This window comes from Vespa velutina, chromosome 8, assembly GCF_912470025.1.
Source record: "Vespa velutina chromosome 8, iVesVel2.1, whole genome shotgun sequence".
NCBI classification, from domain to species: Eukaryota; Metazoa; Arthropoda; class Insecta; order Hymenoptera; family Vespidae; genus Vespa; species Vespa velutina.
This window is the reverse complement of record NC_062195.1, coordinates 7,272,101-7,284,600: the sequence shown is the minus strand read 5'-3', so window position 1 is coordinate 7,284,600 and position 12,500 is coordinate 7,272,101. Positions and strand designations below refer to the sequence as shown.

Below are 12,500 nucleotides of genomic sequence, written 5' to 3'. Positions count from 1 at the left end.
AATCATGAAAATGATCGAATTTCTCCAATCGACGAGTTTTATTGTTATATCGTAACAAACCGACGTAAAACCCATCGCTTTTTTCTCAATGTTTTCGTAATGATGACAATAATACTATTAAATCGTAATATTGTTAAATTATAAATCATTGTAATTCGAGTGTTAAAAATAAGAAATTAAAAAATTTTCAATAACGTATGAATAATTGGATAACAAAATGTAAAAGAGAAACATTAAAAATGTTTGTTATATGAAAGTATTAATGATTGTTAAACAATGATTTTTCATTAATCTTATAAATAATGCAAAATGACGAAGGGACTACGAACAAATTAAATTCTTTCTCGTTGATTTTAAAGTTAACAAATGTGTACGTGTTTAAGAAAAATTGGATTTTGCGATGAATCGCGATGAAACTATATTAATGAAAATCGGGTCGATCGTTTCTCGCGTTCGTTACAAAAGCGTTGTTACATAATTCATGTAAATTGGACTTCTCTTTTTTTTCTTTTTTTTTTTTTTTTCTTTTATTTTTTTTCTTTTATTTTTTTTTGTTTTTTTTTTTTTTTCATTTTTTCTTTCTTCTTTTTTCATATTAAAAATGTACCACTTCTATCCGACTTATTTTCAATCTAGGATGCAACCGAATGCATTGCGGTGCGACGTTGTTCATGAATAAATTTCAGTGAAATAAACACATTATTATAAATCATATAACTCATATAAAACGTAATAATTTATTATTATAAGCTCATAATAATGAAAATTCTACATTGTTCCCGCGTGTTACGACCTGCGAAAATCCTGCGATGATGGTTAATGTGTTAAAAGGATCGAGAATAGATATTTCCTAAAAAAGATTTTCTCTTGCGTCAATTTAATATGCATTGTACAAGGGAGGCTAAAAGCCGAGAGAGGTAGATCCGATAGAAGTATATACAATAGGCGAGGTGGAGAGAAAGAGAGAGAGAGAGAGAGAGAGAGAGAGAGAGAGAGAGAGAGGGAGAGAGGGAGAGAGAGAGAGAGAGAGAGAGAGAGAGAGAGAGAGAGAGAGAGAGAGAGAGAGAGAGAGGGGAGAGAGAGAGAGAGAGACATAGATAGAGAGGCAGGCATGACGTAATTACGGCGCAGACTCATTGTTTCATTAGCAAAGACAAAGGGAATCTGGAATAATGGACAAATAGGCGCGTTTATGTAGTGCCTGTCCTCCTCTTCTACTCCAATTAGTACCTTCTAGGAGGGCGAAGGGGGGCCTTCTGCATCGTTGAGGCACGTTCTAAAGCGCTCGAATCGCGTACACGAATAACCACCGCTGCACACTATCGCGCGCTCAGCATTTATTCAACCTTGCTTTGCTGCCGGCTTATGCTTAGCTAGTGTCGTACCACGTCGTAGCGTCTTTTGTTTGTTGTCTCTCTCTCTCTCTCTCTCTCTCTCTCTTTCTTTCTCTCTCTCTTTCTCTCTCTCTCCCTCTCTTTTTATCTTTCTTCCTCTTTCTTCGTGTTGCACGAGTTATCTATGATAAAAAAAAGCTAAACAAAGAAAAAAAAAAAGACAAATGGAACAAAAATCATATGGATCAAAATTTATTCGAATCATTTCAATCGTATGGATTATAATTTATACGAATCATTTTTCAATCGATCTAAATATATATATATATATATATTTGAATAAAACTAAGCGTATAGAAATTCGTTCGTTCTTACGTTCGTACATTCGTTCATACGAATTAATTTAGATAATTTTCACATTTACGTTTATAATCAAATATAATATCTAAGGAGCTTAAAGAAAAATCGAAGATAGGAAATAATCGAAATAGAGATACTTCTGATCTGTATTTTGACGTATGTACGTATGGTATATATGTACATATGTATGTATGTATGTATGTATCGAACGAATCCAAAGATTTCGTCGCACGTTAAGCGACGAAAGATTAAATACCTCTGGTCCACGGGGAAAGGAGTCCCTGGCCGTGGCCATTATCGACATATTTCGGATTAAATTCGTATTGAAAAGGGATGAAGAACGCGCGTAAGAAGTATAAGAGAAAGAGAGGAAGAAGTACGAACGAGCGCGAGAAGGATATAGGGTAAGAGAAAGAGAGAGAGAGAGAGAAAGAGAGAGAAAGAGAGAGAGAGAGAGAGAGAACGAAACGTTCTACGCTACGAGGTAGTCCCGAGGGAACCACGGCTTTGTTCCCAGCTATTACTCGCCCCCGCAACCCTTAGGATATTATTATATCTCCCCGTCTGCCACCATAGCTACCCCACTCTCCTTTACCACCACCTCCATTCTACCTCTTCCTTCTCTTTTCCGAAACCGTGCTTGCCTTCGAAACCACACCGGCCTGCTGTAGAACCGAGCTCATCGTATTTATTTTATTAAACCATTTCCCAAGCCTCTCTTCCTGCTACTCTCAAGCTACCTCTCCTACCCCACGCTCTTCCTCCTCTCGTACCCCCTTCCTCCTTTCCATTCCCCACCTTACTCTCATCCCACTGCATTCCCTTCACCCGTACCTCTAGTACCCTCCAGACGAAACTTTTGCCGTCGGTATTAATGGTAGTGGTAGTGGTAGCAGGAAGGATAGTAATTTCGAATACTCCTTACTTCGTCCTCCTCGAGGCATTGAATTTTTATAACCGCCAAGGATCGATTCGATATTCGCGTTTACCCTATTTCACACTTAACATTCGCCTACTCTTATCCTCTTTTCGAGATACCATTCACGATATTTATCGATCGTTTAAAAAGCCATGAGAAAAGCGATTTACGATCGACTTTAAATTTGCTTTCTCTCACGGAAAACACGTGTAATACCTTACGTACACGTATATACCTATTTACAACATATATAGATATGTATATACGTACGTACGTATATATCTGTGTATAATAGATTGTATATTTTAATTCGCGAGACAATGTATAATATGAAGAAAAAAAAAAGAGTAAAACAGCACGCAGATGAACGAACGAAGGGAACGAAGAGAGTCTCATTTATTAAAAAGAGAAAGAGAGAGACACAGAGAGAGAGAGAGAGAGAGAAAGAGAGAGAGATAAATAGAAGAAAAGGAAAAAGAAAGAAATAAAAAAAGAATGAAAGAACAAAAAGAAAAAATGAAAAGAAAAAAAAAGAGAAGAAATAAAATAAGCAACGACGAGGAGACCGGGAATATAGCCAGGTATAATAAAGTCTATTTCAGTTGGTATTATGTCAAGTTAGTCTCGTTAGCGGAACTCGAGCTTTTTAAAAAGCACTCGAGGGGCAGTGCTTGCTGTCGGCTCGTTGAACATGCACGACGGAAAAGAGTACCCACGACGATCTTCTCCATGCACGTTCCTGCCTCAGAATGCCACCCGGTACATGCAATTATCCTTGCACATTCGCGAACAAGAGGAGAGATTGTAGGCGCACTCGGTTCCGACTCTTTCTCTTTCTCTTTCTCTCTTTTTTAATGTCTTTCTCTATGTCCCATACTACCTTCCCCCTATTCCCCCTGCCATCCCTATTCTCTCCTACCCCTTCCCCCTACCACCTACTCCTCATCCCTCGCCCACGCCCATGCCCCACCTGCACTACACTAGCAGTCGTAGGAAACTCAAGCTCGTCGACTTTATTTGAACGTTGTTATTAAATTTTGAATTAGGTTTACAAGCATAAATGGAAGCGATTTCAGGCGACTCCCGAATGTAAATCCCGTAGCGTGTAAATTTTCGTAAATAAATGAAACGTTTTTATTCGTTAAATCGCCAATCAAAGTTGAGAATATATATCTATGTGTATTTTCACGTCTACATATATATATATATATATATATATATATATATATATATATATTTAAATAAGCGATTTTACCGTTTTAACGAGGAAATTACTCGAAAGCATAAATAATAATGGGCTCCATTGGGAGTAATGTTAAAAGTGGAAAAAATAAAAAATACTCTCATATTTTTCCAGGTTTGGTTTCAAAATCGTCGTGCAAAATGGCGGAAAAGCGAGCGGCTGAAAGAGGAACAGCGAAAACGAGAAGGTGGAAGTGGTGCTGGTGGAGGAACGGGTGGTGGTGGCGGGGGAGGAGGAGGAGGAGGAGGAGGAGGGGGTACTGGAAGCGGCGTAGGCTTGGAAACTTCAGGATTGGCACCACCAACTTCCTCGTCCGCTGGTCCTAGTCCAACTGGTCACGATCCTGAAGGTACATCGAGATAATAAACAAAAGGGAATCTATTTCCATATAATTTAATAATAATGCTTACGAAATGTACGTAGATTTTCAACGATAAAATTTTTCACAATCGTACGTTTTTTTACAGTATTATTTGAGCGCTTATCGTTTTTCGAAATACATCGATATGAAATACGATAAAATCTTGTAATGTTTATAATGATTTTATTTATTATTTACCATTATCTACTATAATGTTATTAATATATTATGCAAATATATATATATATATATATATATATATATATATATATATATATATATTAATAATTATTACAATGTTATTTCAATTCAAACAACTGTCGAAATACTATTGGTCTAACGTAGGAAAAAAAAATAACTCGCGGTCGCTTTTGACGTATTTATTCTTTTTCTTTTTTTTTCCTTTTTATTTTTTTTTTTTTAATTTGCAAAAAAAAGAACAAAAAAAAATAAGAAAAAACGAAAGAAGAGGGATCGATTGTGTTGAAGGTACTACGAGTAGCAGTGCTGCCGATGCCGAGGACGTTGGTCCAGAGGGTGCAGGTGGTTCGAGAAGCCCAAGTACGACATCCGCCTCTGTCAGTCCAAGGCCCCAGCCGAGTCAGCCGTCCCTGGGTGGTGTCTCGACACCACCACCGACCCCGATAAGGGCGCCGCCACCACCGCCGAGCACCGTAGGGGGCTTGGGACCACCCGCTGAGAGGTAAGCTTTTAGCTTCGTTTGTATTTACGTCTTTAGGAAATATCTACCTCTCTTTCTTTCTTTCTCTTTCCTCTTCACCTCTTGATCTTCCACCGACTTCTTCCATCTTCGTTCGCTTCTTACTCTTCGTTTCTCATCCTTCTCCTCGTGTTTTCCTTTCCTTTCCTTTCCTTAGTCGTTCCCTTTCCCTTCCCTTCTTCTTCCCTTTACCTTTCTTTTCTCTTATTTTTCGTTCCTCACGAATCCCCACGATTTTCAACGTACAAGCACCGCTGAACACGTCACCCGGATGCTGGATACGCGCCATTAAACCACCCCCGTTCAAGCCGCCAACACCCTTCTTCATCCTCCTATTCCGCAGTGTTCTCTCTTTCTCTTTCTGTCTTTCTCTTCCTCTATCTCCCTCTCTCTCTCTCTCTCTCTCTCTCTCTCTCTCGCTCTCTCTCTCGTCGTAGACTAAGCGTTTCACTTCCTCTCATCCTTCTTCACTCGAAGCCACTCGTATAATCGCGATAATCGTCGGCTCGTTAAATCTCTCGCAGGTTTACGCACACGCGAGCTAATCTTCCCGTCTACGTTTTATGGATCGGTTTTTTTTTTTTCTATTTATTTTTCTGCCTCTTTCTATTTCTTTTTCTTTTTTCAATGAGTTATCATTTTCGCTTTAAGTGTTATGTTAAGACTCGAACGACGCCATGCCAACGTTTCCCCATAGATTTCTCTTTGTTACTTCTCTTTTCTTTTCTTTCTTTTATTTTTTGCTCTATTTTCCCTTTTTTCTTTTTTTTTTTTTTTTTTTTTTTCTTTTTTGCTTATTCGAAATTCAATTGATTCGTACGATACGTAAAGGGCAAAGGTATAGATCACGTGACAGAGAGTAGATCGCGTAAAATTTCAACGAAGGATCGTGACGGAAATACTTCGACAAACGATCGCTTTTAAAATTGGAAAAGGAAAGAAATCTCATCTTTCTCTCTCTCTCTCTCTCTCTCTCTCTCTCTCTTTCTCTCTATTTCTTTAGAATGTGTTTGTGTTGTGTGTGTCTGTGTATGTGTATGTCTGTCTATGTCTCTTTCTTTTTCCCTATAATACATATTTCATGAGAAGGTACATTAGCGTATACAGTCAGGAGGAACAATGTCGGTTTAACTACGTCAACAAAAAAGAAAAGAAAAAAAGAAGAAAAAAAGGAAAGAGTAAACAAAAGAAAAAAAAAAAAAGGAAAAAAAGAAAAAAAGAAAAAAGACAAAAGAAAAATATCGGACACTTATTTCTAGTTTATATAATTCTACTTTAGAGACGTGAGAAGCATTCTATAATGCATCCTGTAATTAAATCGTTCCGTTGTTCTTGTCAAAATAACCGTGCACTGATGGCAAGAAAATGAGAGAAGGAATAAAAGGAAAAAAGGAACAAAGAAAAGACAAAGGAAGAATAATAGAAAGGAAGGGAAAGCCAAAAAGAGAGAGAGAGAGAGAGAGAGAGAGAGAGAGAGAGAGAGAAAGAGATAGATAAAGAAAGAGAGAGAAAGAGAAAGCGATAAATAAAGAGAGAGAGAGAGAGAGAGAGAGAGAGAGAGGGATAGAGGGAGAGAGAGAGAGAGAGAGAAAGAGAGAGTAAATCCGTCGGTTGCTCTACGTAATCCCAAAGACGAGTCTCCTCCATTGCATTGAGCCTTGGAAGAGGTAAGAACAATGTCGAAAACGTAGACACGTAGAGTACATTCGTACGAGTTAGATGGAATACAAGATGGAAGAAAAGGAAAGGAGAATATCCGTATACGTATGTATGCGCGCGTACAGAAGAAGAAGAAGAAGGGTACGAGGGCTCGAGGAGGTGGAGATAGAGAACGCGAAGAGACGCTGGAGGTTGGAAAGGTACTCCTTCGCCGCCTCCGCAGTTGTAATTTATTTAAAACCGCTCGCCGTAAATATATCCTCATCATTTATTCAGATGTACGGGAGCTTCTCGACTACAAGGGTGTAAGCTTTGCGTTCCTTCTTACCTTATACATACATACATATATATATATATATATATATATATATATATGTACATATATATATAATCTACAAAGATACAACCGCTGTGTATATCTATGACGATGGTTCGTACGCTTCTCTATTTCTGTATTTATCTTTCTCTCTCTCTCTCTCTTCCTCTCTCTCTCTCTCTCTCTCTCTTTTTCTCTCTCAAACTCTCTATCTTTCCCTCTATCTGTCTCTATTTTCTTTGTTCAAGGGGGTACTTCCATTCTCTTTTGTCGTTGATTTAAATCACTCGCGGTTTGACGTTTCGACATTTTTCAGAAATAAAAATTTCGTATAATCAACGTTTTGCATTAGCATTTAACCATTCTTTAAATGAAAAAAGTCATTATTTTTATATAAACTCTGATAGATCGATCATTTTACCTGGTTCGGTATATATATATATATATATGGATCGATTTAGTATATCATTTCCAGCGTTCTAAACATGAATAGTAAGTCAACAGGGAATCTCGTGAATGATACACGGTTTATACGGTGAACGAAATTAGTTTGGTGTACGTTCGAAAGGCAAGCGAGCGCTCGTAAGCAAGGTGCACGGTAGGCTACGCGGCTAATTGCCGCTAATTATCGCGCTTACTAGAGGCAGTACGGTCCCCTCTCTTGGACTTAGTACCAACGCCACTAAGAACCACTACCAGCAACAAGCAACATCAACCGTACACTACTACTACTATTACTACACTGCTACTACTACTGCTACTACTACTGCTACTGCTACTACTACAATCCTACGTAGATCCCCCTCTCTTTCATTCTCGCGGTTTCCCTCTCCTTTCGTCCTTACCACCACCAACAGCATAGCGTCGGCCTACCTAAAATCCGCTCTCGGCTAAAGGATTCTACAGGAACCAGACCGCCTTTCCCACTTCCTTTAAAATTCCACCTCCAGAGTACCATCCGACCATCTGAATACGGTTAGCTAGCAAAATCTTCTTTCTCCCTCTCTCTCTCTTTCTCTCTCACTCTCTCTCTATCTATCTCTCTCAATTTCCTACTCTTCTACGAACTCTGGAAAATTACCACTTCCCTCAGCCCGCACATCTCTTTCGCCCGAAGCTCGTTACATTAATTAAACAATATTTGCGATTAATATTTGAGATAATCATCAGCGCCTCAAAGGAGTCTTCTCTCGAAGGATGCGGAACATCGCGCGTGTTAATCGGGTTAGTGCTTCCACGGGCTATTCCTTCATCTCTCTCTCTCTCCCTCTCTCTCTCTCTCTCTCTCTCTCTCTCTGTCTCTCTCTCTCTCTCTCTCTCTCTCTTTCTCTCTCTCTATTTCTAATCCGAAATTACCTTTTCAATCGGATACTTCTACATTTAGAGAAAGAGAACGAGTTATTAATTACCATTTAGCTTGCTCATGTACGAGATGATTTTGATGATTCCGTTTTTTTTTTAATTATTTTTTTCTTTTCTCTTTCTTTTATTTTATTTTGTTTTTTTCCCCTATCTTCTTTTTTTTTGTTCTTTTTTTTTTGTTTTCAGCACTCCCGGATTAGGAGCAGGCTTTAGGCCAGTGGAACCACCGACGTCGCTCTTCTTTTCGCCGCATTTGGCTGCACAATTTTCACCGCCGTTATTTGGTAGTAAAGTCGTCAGCAGCACGCCGACATCGTTGTCCTCGACAACACCATCACTTTGGAGTACGAGTGATCATCGACCTGGTAGCCTTCAAGAAATGTTGTCTTGGTCACCGGCAGGCTGGCCAGGTTCCTTGTGTGGTTGCTGTAAACCCGGTACCGGTGATCTTCATCGTAGCAGCAGCCTAGCAGAATTGAGAAGAAAAGCTCAGGAACACTCGACGGCCTCTGCGTTATTAGGCGGTCTAGCAGGTTTTCCTGGTGGTTTGCCGTTACCCTTACATCTACCATTACTGCCACCACTGTTAGGTCTCTCTAGAAGACCGGAGAATCATCATCATCATTTACCAAGCGTCGCCCATCAGATTCAACCCACGACGAAAGAGGATCCCTAGGATCAATCCGATTGTAGATCTTCGTTCAAATCTAATATATCTTATCTAAGTTTCCTCGATAGCTCGGACCAGATTAGCGGTTCTCGGATGAATGTTGATTTTTTCTTTTTCTTTTTGTTTTTTCTTTTCTATTTTCTTTTCTTTTTTTTTTTCTTTTTCATTCGAAATCTTATTAGACTTTCGTAAAAGTACGAATGAATTAAATAAGTTTAACGTTGGTAAACATTTCTGATTATTCGAGATACTTTTTAAAATCACGCTCGAGATTTATTATATTATATAAAATAGCGTCAATTTGCATTTATCCTCATTCCTTGTGAACCAGCCCCCCTCCCCCCATCCATCCACCACCCTCACCTTATCTCCTATTAGCGTATTATTTTCGTTCCTTTTTATCGTTAATTACAAACGTAGATGATGCATTGTTAAAAATTATTATAGATTAGCTGCGAAATGAACGACCAGAAACCCCCCAACGATTTTGTGATTTCGCGTCGTTCTGTAATTACGTACTGTTGTAAACATAGATTTTTCTTTTCTTTTTCTTTTCTGTTTTTTTTTTGTTTTCTTCAATAAGTAGAACTACTTGTTTTGCGTTGTTCTCACGGGAGGGAAATTATAATATACGATTTTCAATTCGAGCACGACAATTCAATATTTTCGCGATTATACGCCATTGTACTTTAAATAATTTCTGACGATAGCGGATTAACGGTAAGACGCGTAAGATTATGCCAGTTAAAGATTGAACATTCTTCTTCACAAATTGTCCGTTTAAATGATCGGATCAGAGTACTCGAGTCCTCTCAAAAAAAATTTGTATCCTTTTTCATTCCTCTTTTCTTATTTGTTATATATATATATTCAGGAACATGATCATGATTCCTATTTACTCGTGTCACCGTCCGCAACAAATAACAATGATACGTATATGAAGATAAATTAAAAGAAAATATTGTACGATGAAACGATGAAATATTGTTTCGAGTTGTTTATTTTTTTTTTTTTTTTAAGACATCGCAAAACCCATTAATGATTGTAACGTTAATAGGTATGAGAAAGTAATTCATCGATGCGACATTACTATACCTAATTGTTATACCTAATTGTCACTTTAGCGCAATCTAATTTTTACGTAGTAACGTAATAAATAAATAAATAATAATAATAATTATAATAATAATAATAATAATACTAATAATAATAATAATAATAATAATAAAATACCTAACTTAATCGTTTCAACATAGTATTTCGAAATGATCATTTTTGTATAGAAAATTTTATGAGTATAAGAAAGAGAATAAACGAATGGGAACGATGTAAAATGTGATTCAATAAGCGTGAGATATGAGAAAATTTTCGCATCACAATCGTTATCATTATGTTTTTTCTTTAACAATAAGTCTCAATTATAATCGTCAAATCGTTAAGGATCGACACGCCCATAATGTACTTTATTAATTTCGTATCATTATGAAGTATCACGATAATACTCGAGTACTCGAAAGATTCGAAGAATTTCCTCTGGTCGAGAGAAAAAAAAAGAAAAGAAAAATAATAAAAACCTAAATAAATAAATAAATAAATGAAGAAGGAAAGAAAGAAAAAGAAAAATAAAAATAAAGAATCAAAACCAAACGGATCGAAGTTGTAATTGATTTGATTCGATTCGTACGATTACTCGTATCATGCCTTAAGTGAGAGAAAGAGAGAGAGAGAGAGAGAGAGAGAGAGAGAGGAGAGAGAGAGAAAGAAAGAGAGATAGAGAAAGAGAAAGAGAGAGGGAAACGTTGATCGTCGAAGAATGATATAAACAAATAAAAAAAGCAAAAAACAAAAGAAGAAAAAGAAAAGAAAAAAGAGAAAGAAAATAAAAACGAAAAAGAAAGAGGAATACATTTCTCTCTCTCTCTCTCTCTCTCTTTCTCTCTCTCTCTCTGAGCCGTTATTCTGAAATTCGTGAGTACAGCGTAAAAACAAAAAAAAAAAAAAGAGAAAAAAAAGAAAAAAAAAGGAAAACTTAGTTAAAAACCCATAGAGACGTGTATATTACCTTCTGATTAAGTGTCAGTGCTAATTAAAGATAGTCTAAAGGAAAACTATGTTACGAGCTAGCGATTATTATGTAGTGTATGAACCTGTGGTAGTGAGATATTCGAATAAACTTGTTCTCTCGTGATAAATTGAAAGTTTATGTCTTCTATCTGTCATTTCTCGTTGTGTATTTATCTCTGAAAGCTCATACCTACATACATATATACATACATACATATATATATATATATATATATATATATATATATACATATATAGGTACGATTCGGTGTACGTATGTACGTATGTATATACATACATACACCATTCCAACTCCACGTTCTATTATTAGTTCGAAACATTTCCGTATAACGAAGTCGCTTGGTTATACAATTTCAAAAGACAAATTATTATTCCATTCAACGTGACACAAATGGATGGATATCGAGTTCATCAGATTTCCAATATCATCGCGTTATATTACTTTTCTAAGAGAACTTTAACAAGCCTTTCATTATCATTTCATAAAAATTTTATATATATATATATACACATATTTTATATATATATATGTATATGTATATACATACATACATACATACGTAAATATAAAAGCTGGGCCGTTTAGAAATCGTTGGGTTAAATTAATGTTCAAACGATTTTTCTTTAGTCAGTAGTAATGCTTAACTTTTGTCAGACGTACTTCGCCGAAACGATGAAACACTCGTACACGTTCGTATAAACGTAAAATCTTTTGCGCATCGTTGAACAACATGAAAATGCGGAGAAGTTATTGCTTTGTAGAGGAGGAGGTGAGGAGCAAGGAGGAAAAAAGAAAAGAGGAAAAATGAGAAAGAAGTGGACGAGGAGGAGAAGAAGGAGGAGGAGGAGAAGGAGGAGGAGGAGGAAGAGGAGAAGAAGGATAAGTGGGAGAAACGGTGATGGGAAAGAGGAAGGTAGAGGAGTGAGAGACGAAGACGGAAAGAAGAAAGAACAGCAGAAGGGGTTGTTGGCAATCAATGCTTCTCATAAGGAAAGCTCGCCCTCTCTTATGGGATCAACCCTCTTGGAGAGTACGCGGAGGGGTTGCACAGAGGGAGAAAGGAAACGACGAAGCTGGAATAGAGAAAGGAAGAAAGAGAGGGAGCGTGGGAGAGAGGGAGAGGAACAGACGAGGGGTTGTCCTCGGCTCGACCAACCAGAGACAAGACGCCATTGATCGGCACGTGGCTCCGGGTTGGTTCAACGAATTCCACGAGGTTGGTGGAGAGGGTAGTAGATTTCTGGCTCGGAGGTGCGCCATCGTGATAGTAGCTGGTAGGAAGTGGTGGTGGTGAAGAAGGTGGTGGTACTCGTTGCTGATGATGGTGGTGGTGGTAGTGATGGTAGTGATGGTAGTGGTGGAGAGTGGAAAGGTGGGAGGGTGGGTGGGAGGGAGGGGGAGACATAGACCCGTTCTGCACACTCCGTTACACTTACTGGTAAACCGTATTAATCAACGACATCATGGTT

The 12,500-nt window shown here is 37.8% G+C and overlaps 1 protein-coding gene across 4 annotated transcripts in view; it reads left to right on the top strand.

Moving 5' to 3' along the window:
* The window catches only part of LOC124950934 (cone-rod homeobox protein), a 36,458-nt gene extending 25,744 nt beyond the window's left edge, over positions 1-10,714 (top strand). For all 4 annotated transcript variants that reach the window (XM_047498454.1, XM_047498455.1, XM_047498452.1 and 1 more), the window contains 3 exons: positions 3,971-4,205; positions 4,707-4,920; positions 8,462-10,714. In XM_047498454.1, the coding sequence (XP_047354410.1) occupies positions 3,971-4,205; positions 4,707-4,920; positions 8,462-8,951 (939 nt within the window). In that variant the 3' untranslated portion in view covers positions 8,952-10,714. The remainder of the gene's footprint in view (positions 1-3,970; positions 4,206-4,706; positions 4,921-8,461) is intronic.
* The last annotated feature ends 1,786 nt before the right edge of the window (positions 10,715-12,500 follow it).